Source organism: Stenella coeruleoalba, assembly GCF_951394435.1.
Source record: "Stenella coeruleoalba genome assembly, chromosome: 21".
Taxonomy (NCBI): Eukaryota; Metazoa; Chordata; class Mammalia; order Artiodactyla; family Delphinidae; genus Stenella; species Stenella coeruleoalba.
In genome coordinates this window covers 12,981,967-13,004,806 of record NC_137167.1, presented here as the reverse complement: position 1 = coordinate 13,004,806, position 22,840 = coordinate 12,981,967, and the positions used below count along the sequence as shown (strand labels likewise).

The window sequence follows — 22,840 nt, the reverse complement described above, 5'->3', positions numbered from 1 at the left end:
TTAATATAGACACAAATTGTTATTATAATGGTCTCTTGGTATGTTACACTCTGGTGACTGGGGGAATAATCAGATAACCCAGAGGACAGACAAGAAAGTTTACATTTACAAATTGTTGTCTTTCAAGGTCACCATTTTTAATGGCAATCCTCTAGGTTTTTATTTTTAACTGTTTGTTATGGAAAATTTCAAACCTACACAAAAGTAGAGAAATTGTTTGCATAATGTTTTGATGTTTTTAACAGTTTAAATCAAGATGCAGATCTGTACAATCTTTACATTGGATTGGTCTCTGAAATCACTTCCGATGTGGTCATCTCTGTTCCTTTCTCATTCTCCTTTTTCCTCACGGTGTAGTTACTGAAGAACTCACATTATTTGTCCCATAATTTCCTAGAGCATGTGTTGCCGATTGCATCTCCATGGTATTGTTTAGGAAGTTCCTCTTTCTGAATTTTCAGTAAATTAGTAGTTTCCTTATGGAAGGCTTGATCAGATTAAGGTTTGAATTTGCAGTAGGAGGGCAAGAATGCCTTATAAGTACTAGCAGTTTGTACTTGCACCTAATGATTAGTTGTATCCTGATCTCTCTTTTGTAATGTTAACAGCCATTGATGAACGTTACCTAATAGCCCATTCCTTTTATATTTAATTATTTACTTACCTTGGTTATTTTAATGTATTTCATGAAATTTTAAAAACATTTTATATATTTGCCAGATAGCCCTGTATAAAGATTAGAACCATTTACATAGTGTACAGCCATGTATCAGAGTACATAAACTTTAATTCTCTTTATAGATGATGTATCTAAGGCTTAAGGGGAGTTACAGTTTTCCCCAGGGTTACAAAGTATGGCATCGAGGGTTCAACATACGAGTGTTGCCTCAATCTCATATGTAACACCAGCTTCCTTCGTCTCTTCTTTAACCACAGCTCATCTTCATTTAGGAGAAATGATGGAAAGGATAAAGAAGGTAAGGTGAGAGATTAAAAGAAAGGAACTGAACAGTTAACACAGGAGAGTTAAAGATACAAAACTGACTTCCAGAGCCTTCCCCCGTTTATCCTGTCATTTTGACTCTCTGTTGCTTCTCCGGCCATTGATTATCATTACTTAGGTCTCATTTCTTGCCTGATCCTGTGTATGTTTCAGAATATACATTTCACCAAACATTAGTGGCTTTAGCATCTTAATTCAGACTTTGCCAGAATAACTACATTTTTGTAGCACCTTTTCCCACGCCCTTTAAAGACCATTTTTAACACGATAATAAATACCAAAGCTGGAATCCTGTGGGAACATGACAAGTTTAGTCCATCATTTCACCTTAACATACCACTTTTCCTAACACGTCTCTCTTAGTTTATCAGTGGGTGTATTTATGAAGTAATTTCGTCTAGATATATTCATGAAGAAATTTAATAAACAAGAATAAACCTTGTCCTTTAAAGGTATTTCAAAAGCCATTTTGTCATATGGTAAATGTTTCTTCAACTTGTTCCACTTAAGTTCTTTTACTAAAATAGCAATTTAATTTGACTTCTGGCAAATACTTACTCCTCAAAGGTGGAGCTAAGTTTTGAATGTAGGGATTTTGCATAGAAGCTAAATTTAGCAATTAGCAGTCTTCCACTTCTAGTTCAAATCTAAGTGAACTTTTAAAAGTCTAAAATATACGGGCCTCTCTGAAGACCTAGACTCTGATATTAACAAATGCCAAAAGAGAAGTGCAAACAGGAAACTATGTGATTCTTTTTTTAAATGTTTTAAATCATATAATCATTTTTCCACTTGACCCCCACCTCACCCCCAAATAAAAAGGATCTACAGTAAATCTGTGGAAACTTTAGAAATCTTTTTGTTTTTCTTCCCCACATCTCCCTATTTATATATTTTAAGTGCCACCTGATACGGCAAACAAATGTAAATGATGTCCTTTCACAGTTCACTGGCTTCCGCTCTGAAGTCATCTAAAATTCTGCAGCCATAGTACAAACCATCAGATAAAAGTGTGAGAGTTTATACTTGGGAAACATTAAGTGCCTTAAAATGGTTAAGCGGAACCACAGGAGCATTTTTTTTTTTCAGTTTCTAGAAGGGATTGTGTTACTCCTTTAAGCAAATGAGTAATGAGATTTTAGTTCCGGAGAATGGACGCTCCCTGAGGAGACTGTAGGTAGGTACATCCTGGTACAGAGGAAGGTATTTGGCGCACAGACCCTTCTAAGGGCAGGTAGGTTGCTAATCTCAGGATGAAGCCAAATAGAGCTTCCACCTCTGCCACTGGTGACCCCCCCTCCAGCTGGCCTTCCCAGCCTCTCGCTACTTCTCTGTTGAATTCTCCCCTGAATACCATACAGTGTGTCAAAGAGTTCCTCAACCCTCAGGTGAAATGTATTGATTTGTTTAAAATATTTGATGTATTTAAATCCCAGATTAGCAGCAGTTACCTTTTTTTTTTTTTTTTTTTTTTTCTGTGTTGGGTCTTTGTTGCTGCGCGCCGGCTTGGGGCTACTCTTCGTTGAGGTGTCCGGGCTTCTCATTGCGGTGGCTTCTCTTGTTGTGGAGCACAGGCTCTAGGCGCGCGGGCTTCAGTAGTTGTGGCTCGCGGGCTCTAGAGCTCAGGCTCAGTACTTGTGGCGCACAGGCTTAGTTGCTCTGCGGCATGTGGGATCTTCCCGGACCAGGGCTGGAACCCGTGTCCCCTGCATTGGCAGGCGGATTCTTAACCACTGAGCCACCAGGCAAGTCCCTAGCTGCAGTTATGATAGCAGTTAAAATAGCTTTTTGATGAAAAGCTGTTTTTAATAGATCTCTGTAGTGGTCTGAGAAGAGCTCCAGTGCCCTCTGGGTAGAGTCTCACCTCTTAAGCACGGTGCCTCAGCAATACACAGCCCTTGGGAGTCTGCACTGGCAAATCATGTCCCCTCTTTGCCCCTGGGCTCTTTGCTTAGAGCGCCCATTCCCTGGCCATAAATTCAGTCCTTTAGCTACTTGTCCTGTAAAAGTCACCTTAACAGTCTCCTCCTCTGGAGAGCCTGTCTGACTATTCAAAGGAGGAATTAACTGTCCTTCTGGATTAACTGCCCTGCTAGATTAGTCGCTGCTATAGAACTGTGTTTATTCCTTTAGAGAAAACTCGTCATACTATATATTCAGTACTGTATAATGTATTGAAGTCGCTAATTACTCTCCATCTCCCCATCTGTAGTCTCTAAGTTTCTTGAGTAATAAGACTGGATGTTGTGGTAGATGCAGTCGTATTTAATAAATACTTGCTAAATTAATTCTTGCTCCAGTTCTGCTTCTAACTGGCCAAAATTTGTATACCCTGACGCTTCCACCCAGCAACCTGTTTTTAATCCCTGGGCTTCATGGTACAAGTCTAATCCCACTTTTACATGATAGTCCTTTAGAGTCTAGATTTCTGGCAGATGGATCTCCAGAAAGAATGAGATATTCCAGAAAGAGTGATTTCTTATTACATGGGCAGAACATACTTACTTGCTTGTAGAACAGCTGTCACTGGGAGAAGACTAAAGGCTGACTTTCCTTCTGAAGAAGCGTAAGTGAAGATCTTACAGTTTTCCTTCTAAGGAAGGAAGGAAGACAATAAAGGTGATCGTGTAAATACTGACTACATTTAAGTTGGATGATAGGTATAAGAAGTTCTTAAAGTAAAGACATTTCACTGAGATCAAATTTTCAAGCTCAATTTTATTTTAATAACTGGGAAGCCCTGAAGTTGGCTCTGGAAGCACACACAGCCTTGGGCAATCCATTCTGAGCTGTGTGGCTACCCCCGATTTAGACGAATTACATTCCCGGCAAGAGGAAGAACTGGTTTTAAAGTTCAGTGGCAAGAATAACTTTTTTCAAGAAATCATAACTAACTTTACCCAGCTAGAGGTGAGTTGTGGGGGGGGCATGGGAAGAAGGAAGGAAGGAGCAAAGGGAAATCCTTACTACAGTTAGGAGTTACCTTTGATTCAAAAGGAATTGGGAGGGCTTCCCTGGTGGCGCAGTGGTTCAGAGTCCGCCTGCTGATGCAGGGGACACGGGTTCGTGCCCCGGTCCGGGAGGATCCCACATGCCGCGGAGCGGCTGGGCCCGTGAGCCATGGCCGCTGAGCCTGCGCGTCCGGAGCCTGTGCTCTGCAACGGGAGAGGCCGCAACAGTGAGAGGCCCACGTACCGCACACACACACACACAAAAAAGGAATTGAGAGCTCTTGGAAATGTGTAAAAAGGGTAATTACTCAGCATTAGGTTTTGAAGGAGGTAGCTTTGTGTTCGGTACTTTCTCATCTCCCCAAATTAAGCATAATGATTTAAAATGCATCATCAAAAGTGCCAGGGTGATGATTCAGATAACGCTCTGTGGCTCCATCCTAAAAAGGGCATGTTAGCCTGTTTTTCTGACACATGCTCTCAAGAAACTTTCCCAGTACTCCCCCCACCTCTATTTATTTCCAGCACCATTTGCCCCTTTGGACCTGATTCTCATCTAAAGATATTCTGAGTGTGGGAAAAAGTAACTTTTCCAACAAAACCTTGAGATAAATTATTGTAAACCCTCAGGCCAGCTTCTCGCTCTATGTTTGCAGCAGGGACAGAGGAATTAACAGATGGAACGGTTCTGCGAGCTGGTGTGAAGTCTCCACACCATGGAAGCCTGGCTCTAGCTGTGGTCTCACAGCTGCCCTAAGAGGCCTCTTCTGGGGCTCCCAGCCTCACTCTGGATGAAGTTGTTCATCCCCCAACCACTAATTCTACAGGTCTCTGAGCTAAACTTCCCATTCTCCTCTCTTTTCATCAATTCTCATGAAAGGTCCAGAGACAACTCTCCAAACAGTCCTTTCTGTCTGTGAAACATTTGTAAACTACTGTCCTGTCACCCCCTAGCTGGCCTGCGGCCGTTGGTTACATTCACAGCCTAGTCTTTTCATATTTTACCATCCAAGCCCCGCACAGTATGTGCCGTGGGCTTTATGATTTGTTTACCAGTTTGTTCCCAGCCTCTGCATCCCACGCTGGGCCTCAGCACTGTTTGAGAAGAGAAAAATTTGGAGGGGATCCAGCACAAAGCAAATGATTGAAAGATTGGAAAGAGGAGTTGCTAAGCGAAAAGGATGAAGGAACTGGGTGGGTTTAGCTCTGAGAAGGAGATAGAGAGGTTGAGAAGAATAGTCAGCAGTCCCTTTGCTTGCTTCATTTTCATCATAGTTACAATACTGTCCATAAAGATACTTTAAAAAATTGTCTTCAGCCCTGGGCATCATACCTTGTTGCAGCGAACTCTGCATTGCACCAGCTTTTTCCAGTAGTATTTACAAGAGTCAGGCAGATTTGGTTTCTGAACTACAGGTCTGTCACGTGTCAGCTGTGGGAACAAGGACCAGTTTCTCAGCTTCTCTCACCCTGAGTTTTCTCAGTCTCTAAGGTAGAAGCAGTAATACCTGCCCTTCAAGGTTATTTTGAGACACATAATACCTAGTAGCTGTGTTTGCTTGTTTGTTTGTTTTTAATTTTTATTGATGTATAGATGATTTACAAGGCTGTGTTCGTTTCAGGTGTACAGCAAAAGTGAATCAGTTATACATATATCCCCTCTTATTTCTTTTTTTTTAACTTTTTTTATTTTTGGTTGAGTTGGGTCTTCGTTGCTGCGCGAGGCCTTTCTCTGGTTGCAGCGAGCAGGGGCTACTCTTCATTGCGGTGCGCGGGCTTCTCAGGCTCTAGGCGCGTGGGCTTCAGTAGTTGTGGCACACGAGCTCTAGAACGCAGGCTCAGTAGTTGTGGCGCACGGGCCCAGCTGCCCTGCGGCATGTGGGATCCTCCCAGGCCAGGGCTCGAACCCGTGTGCCCTGCATTGGCCGGCGGGTTCTTAACCACTGCGCCAACAGGGAAGCCCCCTTCTTATTTCTTGAGTAGTTTTTTAAATGGGTCATTTGCTGGGGTTTAGATATTTTTCTTCTGTATAAAATTTAACAAGTATAAAATTAAGAATTTGCAAAATCCACTATCCAGAGATAATAACAATAATATCAGTGAATAGGTGTTATATTCGCAAGGAGTTTTCTAAATCCGTTACATATCTCATGCAATTCTCCTGACAGCCTATGAGAACAGGTGGCCCCCTCCCCCTTCTCTTCCCCTTCTTTCGTTTTAAAAATTTTCAGATGAGGAAGTTTGGCCTTAAAGAAGTTACTCACTTACCCCAGGTCACATAGCTAATGAGTAGCTCAAATCCTGGACCGCTAACCAAAGAAGTGTGCCAATTCCTCATGCAAAGCATGTATGTGTGCGCTATTAAGGAGATTATACTGTCCATGTTGTTCTGTAACCTGTTTTCTTTTTCACTGAGTGTTCTGTTAACATTTTTCCGTATCTATAAATGCAGATTTATCACATCGTTTTCAGTGGCTATAATAATATGCCGTTTTATAGTTATTTAACCAGACTCTAGATTTGAACATTAAGGTCCTCCCCCTCAATTACAAAGAAGCAAAACAAACCTCATATGACCTGCTTCATAATGCTTAACCAGCTGCCAGTTCTAGGTTTGTGAGCGATCTCACTGGCACTGGGATGGCTTCGGGCTTGTCCTTTCTACTGTTAAGGTGCTCTGGTATCTGACTCTGAAGAGGTGAAGCAAGCCCACAGACTCCCCACTCCTCCTGCCTGGATTGCCCACCAAGGCTCAGGAGTCACGCCGTAGCCAGCCTTCCTGCTGACCCTCTCATGTTTCCCTGGTTTTGTGTATCAGCGTAAAACTGGAAAAGATTTACACTAACAAGCAACCTTTCAGAGTTTGAAGGTAATCTGGTCATCACAGACCTGAGATCCTCAGGAGATAGAGTTACTTTTCCCCTCAAATGAAGAAGCTCAGTTAGCCTAACCCCTCCAGTTCTCTTTTGGTATTTCAGGGCTTCTGACCAGGTTAGGATGCCCTGTTCTCTCAGATGAACTCTTCCTGTCATTCACATCCCAAGAATGAGTCCAGTCTTCAGGAATGAGTGGAGGAGGGGGGATAGTATACAGTAGTGCTTGCCAAGTTTTTACTGTTTGTCTTACTGCAAAGTCAACAGTGCGACTGTTAACCTCCTGCACAATTAAGATCTAGGCTTTTTGTTATGGTTGTTCTTAAACTTTGTGCTTAAATCTTTCTGATTTTTATGAGGCATAGAGATGGAGAAAAACGGGAAAATACAGTCTGGCCAGTCAGGGGCTGAGGTGCATCTACTCCTAGAGCTGCTGTTGTAACTTAGTCCTGTTGTAGCAGGTGGAATTGGGTGACCGGGGAGCTGTAGATCACAGTTGCCAAAGGTACTTGGCCACTTTTTTTTTTTTTTTTGCGGTACGCGGGCCCCTCACTGCTGTGGCCTCTCCCACCGCAGAGCACAGGCTCCGGACGTGCAGGCTCAGTGGCCATGGCTCACGGGCCCAGCCGCTCCGCGGCATGTGGGATCTTCCCGGACCGGGGCACGAACCCGTGTCCCCTGCATCGGCAGGCGGACTCTCAACCACTGCGCCACCAGGGAAGCCCACTTGGCCACTTTTATTTATGAGATTAAGTGGACCTTTGAGCAGATCAGATTCTCTTAGAGAAGCTGAAGGGCAGTGAGACGACTTTTAAAGGAAGCCTTGTGCTATTAAGAAAGAGCAGTGTTGTTTCAAAAATAAAAAAGTGAATGCCATGTAGTTAACAAAGCTGTATCCTCTAGTGATCATCAGCTTATTCCTGGTAAAAAGAGCTGAACAGTATGTATGGGGCACAAAAGAATGAGGAAGACACATGAAAAGTGGCTGAGGGCACACATTCCAGTGCACCACTGCCTCCAACCAGCAGCTACGGCCCCAGACAATTTGACAAACCAAGGAGTTTTCTTGTAAATAGGATAGAGTTCCTATAGCAGAGACATTGTTTACACCCCCAGCTTGTGTCCTCACCTCCTTTCCTATATCAGCGTCAGTAGTTGTTGCTGTTGTTACGTAACACTGTGCACGATGCAGTGCACTTACTGTACGCGTCTCGAGCTCTCAGTTCCTTTTTGTAATGAACTTATGTGATAGCCTGTATTTTTCTCTGAGGAAACTGAGGCTCCGAGAAATTCGATAAACTGTCCAAGATTGCACAGCTAGCAACGTTTACAGCTAAGACTTGAAGAGGAGAAACACTAGTTTGACTTTCAGGTGAAACGTATTGAGTCACCTCTCCCCGCATTTCTGGAATTATGTCATGTGTGATACTGATCCAAGAAGGTCATTTGTTCTTCTCTTGTCCAGTCCTTTTCAGTCAGCATTTGCTGACTCCCCGGAGTGTTTACAGCTCTGCCAGCACTTTCCAGATGACCAATCGCATCCTCTTAACAGCCTGCCATCCTGAAATTTGAGAGAAAGTAGCCCTGACTAAATTGACATTGTTGCATCCTGTGGGCTTTGTTCATTCATGCTGGCCCTGAACTGTATTTAAGAACTAGTTTAGGGCTTCCCTGGTGGTGCAGTGGTTGAGAGTCCGCCTGCCGATGCAGGGGACACGGGTTCGTGCCCCGGTCCGGGAAGATCCCACATGCCGCGGAGCGGCTGGGCCTGTGCGCCACGGCCGCTGAGCCTGTGCTTCCGGAGGCTGTGCTCCGCAACGGGAGAGGCCACAACAGTGAGAGGCCCGTGAACCGCAAAAAAAAAAGAAAGAACTAGTTTAGTCTGTTGTTATTAACTGGACGCTGCTCAATTATTTCATCCAGCTTGTGGGCTCGTGGTTCAAGCCTCTTAGAAAAGATTTTACTCAGCACCGTCCTAGAGTGTGCAGGGGGGACTGTGCTTCAGTGGTAATGTGGGACCTGTGTCACCTCTGAGAGCACAGAGGGACCAAGGAAAGCAGTTCTTGCAACAGAGGTTTCTGGAAGGGGAGTTTTGTTTACAGAAGTTTTACTCTGAGGTCACTAGATTATAAAACTGGATGAATCAAGGAAGGCAAGTTTAGAGAAGACGGAACAGGAAAGCAACTTTCTGAGTTTTCTGCGTGCTCTCAACTTTGTTACCCACGGACAGGAAGTTCTGAGCGTTCTGATGGCTTTGTTCCAATAGGTTTTTCACAGTTCACAGTAATTGGCGGTATGAGGCTTTTCATATTTAAGTCATTGATGTCTAGCCTCCTGGAAGAAATGTTAAAACACCTCAGCACAGAGAAATGTTGAAGCAGCCTTGGCTATATCCATCAGCATTGTGGTGCTGAGGTACGGATACTAAGTAAAGACAGTGCTAGTGATATTTCGGGCATTTGGTTCACTTTAGAATACTATGAAGTGATGATCAAGACAATGCCGTGAGGGATAGATGGCCTTACTCTTTCGTGTCATCCTCAGTTTCCAAGTACCATTCAGAGGCTGGAGCAGGAACAGTTTGGGAAAGCATGTTCACGTCGGGGCTTTGATGGCACTTACCACACCTGCGATTCGGCTGCCGTAGCGCCTGGGCTTTGACAGTCAGGAGGGGTGGTGGTGGTAGTAGTCGAGTGCCCAAGCCACCTCAGTCAGGAAGGTGATAAATGATACACACAGTTCCCTCTAAGTCAGTTGATGTGTTCAATTTTATAATATTAATTTTTTTTTAATTTTTATTTTATATTGGAGCATAGTTGATGAACAGTGTTGTGTTCGGTTCAGGTGTACAGCAAAGGGATTCAGTTATACATATACATGTATCTATTCTTATTCAAATTATTTTCCCATTTAGGTTATTATAGAATATTGGGCAGAGTTCCCTGTGCTATACAGTAGATCCTTGTTGGTTATCTATCTTATTTTATTATTTTATTTACATCTTTATTAGAGTATAATTGCTTTACAATGGAGTCTTAGTTTCTGCTTTATAACAAAGTGAATCAGCTATACATATACATATGTTCCCATATATAATTGCAATTTGAACTTGAATTTCTAGGAGCCCAGATTATAGTATCACCTGAGAAACTATAAAATTTCTATCTGTTTATCTCTAGAGATGATGACATTTTACTTCAGTAGGTCTTTATCATTTGTGTTTTAGTCTGTGGGCTGTACCTTGTCAGTGATCGGAAAGGCCCCTTGAGAAACACAATGTTAGCATAAGCTAGTGTCATATTTTTTTCCCAAAAGATTGGATATATTTTCTTGAGTACTAGAAAGTATGCTTGGGACTTTTTGACATAGCCATGCATATTTAACTCAGAATTATTTTCAAGATAGCAAACTGCAGACTAGGATTGATCTGACACGAGAGAAAACCAGAGAAGGAGGAAGCAGGGATGACATGGGTTTTACCAGCGCGGCCCACACCCACCTCTCATCTGTGCAGCCGGGATATCATGCTCTGCCCATGGCTTGTGAATATTCTCAACATTCCCTGTGGATAAATCAAGGGCAAATAGCCCAGGGCCAGCCCGTGAACATAGATGGGGAACCAAAAGCGTGGGTGGGGGCTGGGTAGGGCTGCTGAGCTCATAGAGCAGGAGAAGGGAAGGGATGAGAGCAGGGGCTCAGCTCAGACACACAGCTTCATTCAGAAATTTCCTCACGCGCCCCAGAGGCCAGCGTGCTATTGTATGTGTGTGGATTTGTGTTATCTGTACTTGAAGGTGTATTTTGAGGTTTTGCTTTATCAGTTCCCTAAGTCAGCTGCAGTCTCTTGAAAACTGACAAGTTATTAAAGTTTCTACCTTTTTGCCCGGAAGCGCTGCCTGTGCAGAGTTAGACTGATATTTTCTTTTTTTTTTTTTGCTGTACGCGGGCCTCTCACTGTTGTGGCCTCCCCCGTTGCGGAGCGCAGGCTCAGCGGCCATGGCTCACGGGCCCAGCCGCTCCGTGACATGTGGGATCTTCCCGGACCGGGGCACGAACCCGCGTCCCCTGCATCGGCAGGCGGACTCTCAACCACTGCGCCACCAGGGAAGCCCCTTAAATGTTTTTTAAATGGAGGAAGAAATTTATTTTCCTTCCTTTCTACTCCCGCCAATATTCTCAGTCAAGCACAAGTTGTTGACATTTCTCATCTGCCATCTCTGTGATCCAAACCTGTAATTTCTCGTGTCTTCTTTCGCCCTTACTTAGTGTTTATATATACATAGTATGTCTCCAACTAGTTTTGTAAAACTCATGTCAAAATTACCTTATGAATATGCTTTTCTTTTTATTATAAATTTAACAAATTAAGTATTCATTACATATCATCAGTGCCAGAGAAACAGAGCAGAATTGTCATGGTCTCAAAATAACCTCATGTGTTATTCATCTGCCTAAACTGCCCTAAAGTAGTGTTTTGTTTGTTTTTGAAGGTGGTGACCTGTCTTTTCTAACTTAGGAAGTTAAGCTTTACGGTTTGGGTAGAATAAACCACCATCTTAACAGTGGGTAAGAGCCTGAGCTCTGGAGCCGCACTGCTTGTAATCAGATCGTGGCTCCACTCCCCCCGGTTGCGTGGCCTTGGGCCTGTCACTTCATCTCCAAGCCCTTAGGTAGCATCCTGCTTTTGTGACTCAGAGTAATCACAGCAGTCCTCATAAGGATGTTCTGGCGAATAAATAGGTTAAAGTCTGAGAAGTATTTTGCACAAAGTATGCACTGTATAAATATCCTTATTATGACCATTTGTTATGTGACTAGTCCCATAGATGGCCACACAGCCACTCTTATGTACACTTCTGAAATCCCTTTGTAATTAAATTACCTACCACAGATGGAAAAGGCTCTTTGGGCAGCAAAAGAGGCAGAAGAAACATCTTAACTGACAGTGCAGTTCTGGACTGGAAAAGAGGAAGAAGGGGGTGTGCTGTGTAAAAGGGAGGGTTTATTCCTTCAGGGAATATTTATTGAGTGTCTCCTTTGCTCCAGACACTGTGAAAGGGCATATTAGTGAATATAGCTAGTAGTGTTCACTAGTAGGGAATAGCTAGTAGTGAATACGTGAGAGTATTCTACCCTCATGAAGCTTACCTAGGTCTCTAGCAGAGTGGGGCTGGGCGAATGTTTTTATGTGGTTTATATAATATGAAACCAATGTCTCCTCCTGTGAAACATCCAGATTTGATTGCAGTCAGTTTCTTAACGACCATCTCTCAGAGAGAGAACCTCGAAGTTCAGTTGCCGTGTCTGGGAAGGGAATTGCCTGGGGAAGCTCTGGGTGACCCTCAACCCTGCGGTTGCAGGTCTCAGGAAGGAAGAGCTATGAAAATGCCCCATTGTGATGAGCAAGCGTAGATAACAGTGGTGACTTCAGTCAGGTCCCCAGAGGAACAGTTTTCTTCCAGTTTATTATTCTCTGGGTTCCCTTCAGCTCTCAGATCAAGAGTCAGATCCTTTTAAAACCATGGGTTGGAAGGTATTTTGGCATGGGGCCAGCTGCACAGTAAGGAAGGAACAGGACCTTGAGAGCAGTGACTGCTTGGAGGCATGGCAGAATATCATTAACTGGGGGGGAGGTGACTCTGGGCCAGCTGAGTAAAGACCAGCTTGCTTCTGGAATTTCCTTGGCATATTTTGTTGGTCTGGGTTTGCCTGCAGGTTTCAAGGGTTGCTCTAGGAATGTGTGTTACGAGAGAAAAATGTGAGTGGAGAGATAGCGGAAGTTATTAGGAAGGCGGTTTAGAAGTCCAGGTGGGAACGTGCCATTGGGGTGGTAGAAGTAGGGATGGAAGGGAAAAGATAGTGTGAAAGGCACAGAGGGAATGTCATCAGTGTGGAGAGGCAGAGAAGTGAAGGGTCTGGATTCTGGACGGAGATGACTTTGATCCACGCCCTGGTTCTGTCGGTTGCTGTGAGCCAGTGGGCTAGGTATTGAACCTGTGTGCGTCTCTTTCCTCATAATGTAAAGGGGCTGGTGTTAGTACCTTCCACAAGGGTCATTAGCGCAGTGTGTGGCATATAAGGTATGCTCCGTAAACGTTAGCTACTTTACTACTGCTGTTATCCTTTATTGTATTAGCACTTGGCAGTGATTTGGATATGGGAAATGAAGGAGGCTTTGGACCTGAATGAATGGGATAAAGGGATGTGGGGAGGTAAGAAGAGGAATTGATTTGTGAGTGCATTTTTGTATGAGTTGACTTGGATGTGTTTAGGATGTCTACGTTGGAGTGGAAATCAAAGCTGTAGATGTATGAATTATCCTAAACAGAATTAGTAATTGAAGCGAAGAAAGTGGCCCAGGACGGGATTAAAGAACAGGTAGCGTGGAAGAGGACTGAACACAGACTTGATTTCTCCTGGCGTCTCCTGCACTTCGTACGGCTGGTTCCCGGTGCAGAGCACAAAAACGACAGTCGTGATTTGCGCTGAGTGGTGCTGAACACATCCTTTGAGATTTTCGCCGAATCTTTTTTTTTTAAAACATCTTTACTGGAGTATAATTGCTTTACAATGGTGTGTTAGTTTCTGCTTTATGACAAAATGAATCAGCTATATGTATACATATATCCCCATATCCCCTCCCTCTTGCATCTCCCTCCCACCCTCCCTATCCCATCCCTCTAGGTGGTCACAAAGCACGAGCTGATCTCCCTGTGCTATGCGGCTGCTTCCCACTAGCTAGCTGTTTTACATTTGGTAGTGTATATATGTCAGTGCCACTCTCTCACTTCGTCCCAGCTTACCTTTCCCCCTCCCCGTGTCCTCAAGTCCATTCTCTACGTTCACCAAATCTTTAGATTCTTCCCCTACACTTACCTTCTTGGAGAGCTAATGAAGTATGTGACCTTTTGTGGGAACCGAAAGGGCTGTGACAACAAATTCCCAGCAATTGGGTGGCTGAAAACAACAGAAATATATTCTCTCAGTTTAGGAGGACAGGAGTCTGAAATCAAGGCATCCTCAGCGTTGGTTCCTTATAGAGGCTCTGAGAGAGAAACCGCCCCATGCCTCTCTCCTAACCTCTGGTGGTGCCGGCAGTCCTTGGCGTTCCTTGGCTTGTAGATATATCATTCCAACCTCTGTCTCCATCTTCACCTCACCTTCTTCTCTATGTCCTCTCCTCTTCTTCCCCCGTTGCGTGGCTTGTGGGATCTTAGTTCCCCGACCATGGATCGAACCGGGGCCCTTGGCAGTAACAGTGCAGAGTCCTAACCACTGGACCACCAGAGAATTCCCCTCTCCTCTTCTTATAGGGACATCAGTCATTGGATTTACCCGACCCCCCAGTCTAGGATGATTTCATCTTGAGATCCTTAAATAATTACATTTCCAAAATTTCTCTTTTCAAAAAGTTACATTCTGAGGTTCTGGGCAGATGTGAATTTTGGGGGGGACACCGTTCAAACCTCTGCAGGAGCTGTGTGCACTTTGTTCTGCCACAGAAATGGGGAATGTGCTATATTTTTAGGCCTCACACCAGAAGAGCACGTCCTAACGGGGTAGTCCTCAAAAGAGTGGGCCTCTTAAGGCTGGTGTTTCAAGGGTTTACTTAACAAACTTGGATCAACTACTTGCAGAGGTATGTGAGTAGGAGTTGATTGCTTCACAGAAGCCTTGATTTATTTTTCTTTGGAATTTTTCATCAATCTTGGGTCTTCTGTGTCATGACTGCTGTTTTTTCTGGCCAAATTCTTCATCTCTCAGGCAAGCTCTCCTGGAGGACTCTGTCCCTGAGTTTGTTCTAGTAAACCGAGTATGCTAAAAGCTAGAGGTGAAGACCACCTGCTCTCCAGGGGCCTGTCACCACCACCAGTAGTGGGGACATCCCCATGTCAGGGAGGACAGGATGGTATGTGACGGGGAGCCTGAACCATGAGACATGAGACCTGGATTCTAATCCCAGTTCAGACACTATGAGACCTTGGATAGATCTTTTCTCATCATTAAAATGAGACAGCCATTCCTGCCCCTTTTTCCAGAGCTTTTAATGAGGATCCGGAATAATGACGTACAAGCACTCAGCAGCTGTGTATAAAAAGTATGAAAATAGGCGTTATTAAAACAGGATTGAGGGGCTTCCCTGGTGGCGCAGTGGTTGAGAGTCCGCCTGCCAATGTAGGGGACACGGGTTCGTGCCCCAGTCCGGGAGGATCCCACATGCCGCGGAGCGGCTGGGTCCGTGAGCCATGGCCGCTGAGCCTGTGCGCCCGGAGCCTGTGCTCCGCAACAGGAGAGGCCACAGCAGTGAGCGGCCCGCGTACCGCAAAAAAAAAACAAAACAGGATTGAAATGTAATCTTCTTTAAAAAGTAGCATTGGCATGCTCTCACATTCATCCTCTTTCAGTACCTATTTCTCTCCCACATGGAATTGAATGAACCTAGAATTTGTTCATTTCCTCCTGAAGGACAAGGTATTTTTTTTTTCTCCATTCGTTTTATCAAGTATGAGCAAATGGTTGACTTCTTGATACTTTCTGGTGGTAGGCACCAGGGTAAGCAAAGAGTGAGCACTTAGAGCCCTGGAAGATGCAGAATGCAGCAGAGCAGAGGGTACCGATTGCTCCCCAGAAGGCCAGCCTCACCTCACCTCACCTCCACCCCCGGGGAAGTGACATCTAAGTGGAATCCTTTGAAGAATGCATAAGAGTTAAGCCAGGGGAAAGGAAAGAACACTCCCAGCAGAGGGAGAAAGAGTGTACTAGACCTAGAAGTGGGAAGGGAACCATGTATGGTCAAGCCAGGACAATGGCTGATGGATCCTAGACCGGGAGGGAAGACCAGGTGAGAGCCGGGCTGGAGAGGTGGGTGGTGATGGCAAGATCATGCGGGGTCTTCTAGGCTATGGTCACATCCTGTCCAGAGAGCAAAGAGAAATCATAGGTTATTTAAGCAGGAGAGTGACATTACTAAATTGTGTATTTTTAACGTTGACCCAGGTGCAGTGTGGCGGCCCAGGAGGCCCTTTTCGGTAATCCAGTGATGGGAGTTAGGATCACAGTGATGATAGGATAGATTCAATAGGACCTTGGTGAAAGATCGAATGTGAGGGAAGGTGGGGTGACTTCCAGGTCACCCTGGCTTGGGCAACTAAGCAGCGTCTTTTACTGAAATCTGGAACCAAGGAAGACAGGCCACTGGAGGGAGTGTGTTTTGTTTGGGACATGTTGAGCACGAGATTGCCGTGGAATATTTCCAAATAGAAATATCCAAGAGACAAAGTAAATACTGACTTAAAAGTTCTTGGGCCGTGTGTTCGCAGCTATCCTAAGGTCGCTCCATTAAAGAGTCTCCTTGTTCCTCTTTATCTCAGTTGTCTCTAAGAGTCATTCATCTTTATCCGTTTCAATGTGACCTTAGACTGGAAGCCTCGCCTGTCTGCATCCTTGTTTCCTCACCCAGATGAAAAGGCAGGCTAGGTGATCTTCATGAGCTCTTTCGGTTTAAACATTCATCAGACTTTGCAGTTCTTTCTTTTCAAAGGGATTGGAGGTTGGAATTGGGGACGTTTCTAGTCTTTGTTGGTTAGAATTCAGTTTGAACTCTCCCGGTTGCATACTCTTATGCTAAGAAAAAGGCCTATTCAGATGTATATTGTGAGCCCTCAACAACGTTATCCTCAGAGGTGCCAAAGGAGAAAAGGATGTAGCCAGATCTGGCGCCTAGGGAAAGGATTGACCCAGCCTCTCAGGAGGGTCAGATTAGGCCCAGACAAAAGCCCTGGGCTTCTGATCTCTTTCTGCTCCCTGGGGCCTGGCTCACTCTGGGTGGTCAAGAGCCTCTTTTGTTAGGGGACCTTAACCCCCTCCCCGACTCCAGTTCATCCCAATGGGCCTAGGGCGGCAAACTTATCTTCTTTTTTCAGCCTTCCCGTCCTGTTAAGTCAGAGCAGGCTCCGGAAGGTGAAGCCCACCTGAGCGGCGCTGGCGTCTCTCCTTCCACCCGGGAGTCGTACAAAGGGCTTGGGCTGTGGAAAACCTGTCTCTAGCTGCTGTAATTTTCTCAAGCCCACATTAGCAACAAAAAAGAGCATACTGATGCTGAAAGCTTGTGCAGCTCACTGCCCTCTTCCATCAAAGGAGAGCGTGTGCCGTTTCGGGGAGTCTGCAGCCGCATGGTGAAATGCAGGCGTCCATGAGGGCTGCTCTCCCACCGGTGTGATCCTGACCGGGGCCGGCTGCCTCTGCTGTGCCTGTGCGGTTCTGTCACTCGTGGGTGGCCCTGAGCCAAGCGAGGGATGTCGGGCTGGGTCTGCTTTGACCCTCCAGTTTCACTCCCAAAACAAGTCCAGGATTATCGCTGTCATTTGCATTTTCTCTCCTGGAGTGTTTCATCCATGTATTCAACAGATACTGTGTAACAGGTACTATCCAGGGCACTTTGAAAGCAAAATGCCTAACACTTTACTCAAGCGGCTAATAATAGAATAAGAAAGACAAGTAGGAAGATAGCAGTGGTTCTCATACTTAGGCGTGCATCGGAATCACCTGGAGGGCAGAACTTCTGGTTTAGTAGGTCTGGGGTGAGCAGAGAATTTGCATTCCCCCCGTGCCCCCTGCTGCTGTTCCTGCTGGTCCAGGGAGCCACCTGCGGGAGCTGCAGTGCTGATGGGAAGCTATGGCTTGGGGACATGGGGGAGGGAGTGAATAGCTCCACCTGGGTTGTTTACCTTTCCTCCTGTTATCTTACCCGCTGTACGGCTTGGGTCAGATTTATCAACACCTCAGTTTGCGGGGCCATTAAAGCTCTCTCAAGCTCCCCCCCGGGCCCTCCAGGGGCTCAGGGTACCTTGGCCACTGAAGTTCGTCAAGAGAGCCTATTTCGTTCCCTCCCAGGTGTTTCCTTGTTCCTTCTTTCTTCCCCACCCCTCTCTGGCTACTCATTGCCCACCTGCCCGTCCTCTCTCAGCTGGGCTTCCAGGAGCTACAGGAATGAATTCAGACTTCCGAGATTTTGAAGAGGAGCTTACTTTAAAAACCGGTCCCTGGGTGACAGCAGCTGCAGGAGCGGTTTTCAAGCTGTTTTCTCCGGAACCCTGGTGTACTTTCTGGGGACTCAACAGGGGTGGAGGTCCTCCAGCCATCCCCACGACCACCAGCAAGTCAACCCAAACTGCTGCACTCTTAGTAAACAAGAGTTTCTGGGAAACACGTTTGAAGAAAGGTTCCATCGCTTTTATTTTTCACTTTGAAGATTCTTGCTCCAAAGCACTTGCTCTTGTTTGAGCCTCTGCCTTTGCTCCATTTTTTTTTTTTTCTGGTGGATATGACAAATACTGCAAGGACTGAGAAATTTTAGATCTAGTTCCTATGGATGTTCCCTCAGTTCCTTTAACAAAGAAAACAGTGGTGTATCTTTAAACAACTTGTAGAATTTTCTGTCAGGGACTATTCAGGACAACAAGCAGCACTGCAGGCTAAATGCCGGGGTCAGAGCTGGCCCAGGGGTGCAGACTTGAGTGAGACCTGGCTCCTGCCCGCAGAAGGTGTCGTCGGGAACCCCCTCCCTGCCGTGCTCTCCCCGTTCTCAGCGACACAGAGCATCACCGCTGACATATTTTGAGTGCATCCTCCTCCGGACCGTAACTCCAGATCCATCCCGAGAGGAGATGGAGGAAGGGATTTATCCCGTGTGCATTTGCCCTAGTCTCTTTTAGGCCTCTGCTTCGCTACCTGACTCTATACTATTTATGACTCTGCAACTTTGGGTTTAGAGGGTTTGGAAGCAGCCCCCACCCCCACCCCGTTCCGCTGGGCTAGGTTTTATGCAAATATCAATCAGTGAGTTGTCTCCAAGCATCTGTATAGGCCCAGTGTGAAGTCATGCTTTAGGGTAAAATGTGGAAATGTATGGAAATCGTAAATTCCATCTGGCTGAGATTGAAACCCAGACTGTCTCTTTAGGATCAGATATCTTAAAAGACACACATTTGAAAACCTTTCTAAAGGAAGCCCCAGGGTGCCCTGCAGCCAGCCTCACCTTTAGCCCGTCAGGCTGCAGGCCAGGCACAGCCCCTCTGATGCTGGTTGATAGACTTCTGCCGTCACAGTGGGGCTGGACAAGCGTGGGCTGAGAAATTAGTGTGTCCTGGGTCTTGAGACTCTTGCCTTTAAAAAAAAAAAGACTCAGTGTCTTAAAATAGCATGGTAGCTGAAATAACAATAACAGCAACAGTAATAGCTTGCCATTCCTGAGAATGGTTGTTTGTTTAAAATAAAATCTGAGGCATTGGTTCTGGGGCTATTTGGTTTCCACGAGCTGGGCTCTCACAAGAGTTGTTGCTCTAATGGACATCATGTGGTCTCATCACGACAGGAAACATGGGGGTCTGTGAAGCGTTGTCTTAACCCCTCTGTAAGGAATTTCCTTACAGAAACTGCAGACACCTACACACCCTAGAACTGGAAGTAGGTGGTATAGACCTGATCACTTTAAAGAGGGCTATGGTGCTAGTATTCTCCTCTTCAGATAATTACTATTAGTCTGCTCTTTTGGCCTAGGCTTCCCAGCCTAGATAGACAGGCCATCTGTGTTCCCATCACCAAGTCTTGAGGTCGTTTCAACTGCCTTGTTGAGAGAGGGAGTCGGGGCGGCCACATATATAACCCCACCTTGCGGGCATCCCCGGCTGCCCCCTGACGCGTCCTGATTGGTCAGCTCTGGACCGTCTCTCAGCCTGTTGGAAGCTCTTGAACGCAGGAGCCATGCGCACACCCTGTCCGCTGGTGCAGACGCGCACACGGCCTCAGCTGCCTTCCGCTGGTTCTGTAGAGCAGTCCCCACGTCACACTCAGCAAAGCGGTTTTCTGTGTCTAACCCCCTTCCCACGCTGAAAACCCTGCCCGGGGTCAGAATTGGGGGAGATGGGGGAGACCTACAATGCAGGCCTGCGCTGGCTTTAGATGGTGGGAGGGAGTGAAGGGACCCTCTTGACCTTGGGTCGCGTGCACTGTACCCTTGTGGGACGTCCTGAATGGCACGGGCACTGATGGCTTCGCCGGGTCACCTTTTCCTGACTTCCTCGGTGGCCCTGGGGGGGCATCCGGGCCTACTTGATGTCAGACTTTGACAGGTGATAAAAGCACGTATTGAGATGGCCGCTTCACAGGTTCCAGATCCAGAACTATTGACTGAGGTTATTTTTGCCTTTGCTGAGACGCTCCCCTGTGTGTTTGCTGTTACTTTAATGGGTTGCTTCCTGATCCATGCTGAGGCCTGGTACTTGCCCTTCAACCCGGCAAACTGCAGCTTGACCTGAGTGGAATCGGAGGTCCACGAGGTCCCTTTAGACCAGTCAGTTGGCAACATGACTCATCTTTTTTCCCCTAGAAAATAAAATCTGTGTAAACAGCAATTGTGAACGTCCTTATTTGGATTTTTGTGGGGCTTAACTTTAATCGGCATACCCCAGGCTTTGCACTTCCATTCTCTGAACTTTTAACACCTTACGTGCCCTATAGGCACAGTGTCTGGCCTTGTGCTTCTAAACAGAAACCGTTTGGTGATCCTGATACTTGTCAGTAGTAATTATGCTGATTCACAGGAAAGTCCTCCCGTGCTTCTGGTCTGTCGCCGTTCTCCCAAAGGCTCTGCAGTGAGTCTTCATGGGAGATCGCCTCCTAGTTCTTTCTTCCTCTTTTCCTCGGAGGACCCCGTTTGCTGTTTGGTGCAGGAAGTCCCCACTGTTCGTGGGTTCCCCCGAGCTACAGTTGGAAAGACATCAGAGTGTCCAGGGTGGAGCCCGGGCCTGAGATCTCAGCAGGCCAGACAGGAAGCAGATTTCTTGCTTTTTTTTGTCCATTTTGTATTTACCATTCTCTTGCTTAGTGTTTGGGGGGACCGGAGCCAACAGGTTATTGAAAGAATGAGAGCGACTTGACTTCTGACATTGATTGGGGCTCGGGGCTACACTGGGTGTTTTGTTTCTGATTTGAAGCCAGCTGTTTGGTAACCACTAACTCTTCCCTTATTCTTTTCTTGCAGATGAGCTCACAGTGCCTGCACTTTACCCCAGTAGCCCTGAAGTGTGGGCCCCGTACCCTCTGTACCCAGCGGAGCTAGCGCCTGCTCTACCTCCTGCTTTCACCTACCCCGCCTCACTGCATGCCCAGGTAATTCATACCCATCGGCCACGACTTCACTCCACCAGCAGCCCTTTCAAACCTGGTTCCCCAGGGCACACCATACAACTAACCCCTATCCAGCTAACAGATCCGCCTTCAAGAGATTACTGATCCCCTCTGAATCAAGCTGACACTCCTCCAGGACTTCCGAGGACCGTCTGACAGCAATGATATCACCCACTGCCTGATGTTTGCCCCAAAAACACCTCTCTCTTCCTTAATGATCTCACCCTCATATCACACACGAGAGACTGGGCCCAGGTCACCTCCCCAGCCAGCTAGAGGGTGTCACGGGAGCAGAGATGTGTGTGCCTTGCCGTGGGGAAGGGCTGCAGAGGAAGGCGTGCGCTTGTTATAAGAGCTACCTGTCTGCGTGTGCTCCTGTGTGCTGAGGTCTCTTCTCTTGTGTTCTGGGAGCTCTAGGGACGAAGGAGCAAGCTGGGAGCTTCCCGGAGGAAGGTTATGTGCTATGATACATATGTTAAAGAAGAGATTAAGGGTTCCTTTTTTCCATTTTTAAGAGACCCTGTAGAAAAGGAGGTACAGTATAGTGTCTTAAATGTAATTATAGGTCAAGGTAGAGGTATCTCTTCTGACCAGCTTTCTTTCTTAGTTAAAATAGCCTGGGCTTTATGAACAAACTCCGCTGTTTCTTCACAAAGATTAGTCTACCTACCAACCCTTTCTCTTCCCTTGGAAACGATGTTTCTCTTAGCTTTGCTTTTAGTGCCAGTAGTAGTAATCAAGGTTAGGATTCAGCGTGATGATCAATTATAACAAATAAGATAGAAAGAATATAACTCTCATTTGTCTTACTGCATGTGTAACTCCTCTAAAAGCAGGAAAGCCTGTTTTTAAAAAGTTACCAGCCTGAACAGGTGGGGTTTTTGTTTGTTTTGCTTAGTGTTTGTGTACCAGGCTGGATGAAATAATTAAAAGTCTTATGTTGTACACAACTTACTGTGTTGTGCAAGACACCTATACGCGGCCCCAGCGAGGGTCTCCCAGGCAGGCCATGGGGTCGGGAGTGTTCTCAGCTGGACCTCCTTCCATCCTCTCTCAGCTGAGTTGTTGATGCTCCGTATGTGCACGGACAGCCCAGCCTCCCAGGGACCGTGCAGGCAGACTATAAAGAGAAGGCCTGGGTACCTGGGCCTCGGAAGTGATCACCCTTTGTGTTGGAAGAAGGGGGTAGAAAGGAGTACAGGTAGTGAGGAGAAAGGTGGTGGTGGGGAGAGTGTTTGGCACCGAAAACAAAGTAACGGGGGTTCTTCCGAGACTGATGACCCAGTTTCCGGATTCGCTGTGCTTTCTGCTTTCCCTTCCCTGTTGCGTTTTCCACCCTTGTCCGTGTCAGTGCTTGGTCACCCTTGCAGCGGCAGGTAGCGGGGGAGGGCAGAGGGAAAGGAAACGGGCTGATACCTTCTGCTGAGTTATCAGAATGCTCGTAGTGACCTTAGATTATTTTGTAGATGCCGTGGAGCAACTCAGAAAGTCCCCTGTGTTTGTGGCCCACCCCTGCCATCTGGGGACATGTGACCCACCTCTTCCTGTGCTGCCTAGATACAGGTCAATTGACGACTGAGGCAAATGTTAATAATACCATGAAATGGTGCCAAGTTTGCCTAGTCTTCTAAATGCCCACGGCTTTGGTTAATCGGCACCAAAGCCTTTCGCCACTGTCCTGGAAAAGCAGGAGTTGACAGTGGCCAGAAAGGGCTGCGAATGGCGGCTTTGGGCCATGATGTCTGGGTAATTTGCCCTTGCTTCATTCATAGAACGGATGAAATCAGAAGTCATTCTGGGGAATACGGTGGGAGAAGGAGGGTAAA

At 46.2% G+C, this 22,840-nt stretch overlaps 1 protein-coding gene across 4 annotated transcripts in view; it reads left to right on the top strand.

Annotated features, from left to right (window-relative positions):
• Positions 1 to 22,840, top strand: part of RBPMS (RNA binding protein, mRNA processing factor) — a 187,341-nt gene that overhangs the window by 139,501 nt on the left and 25,000 nt on the right. For all 4 annotated transcript variants that reach the window (XM_079909030.1, XM_079909029.1, XM_079909028.1 and 1 more), the window contains one exon: positions 20,869 to 20,996. In XM_079909030.1, coding sequence (XP_079765156.1) covers positions 20,869 to 20,996 — 128 coding nt within the window. The remainder of the gene's footprint in view (positions 1 to 20,868; positions 20,997 to 22,840) is intronic.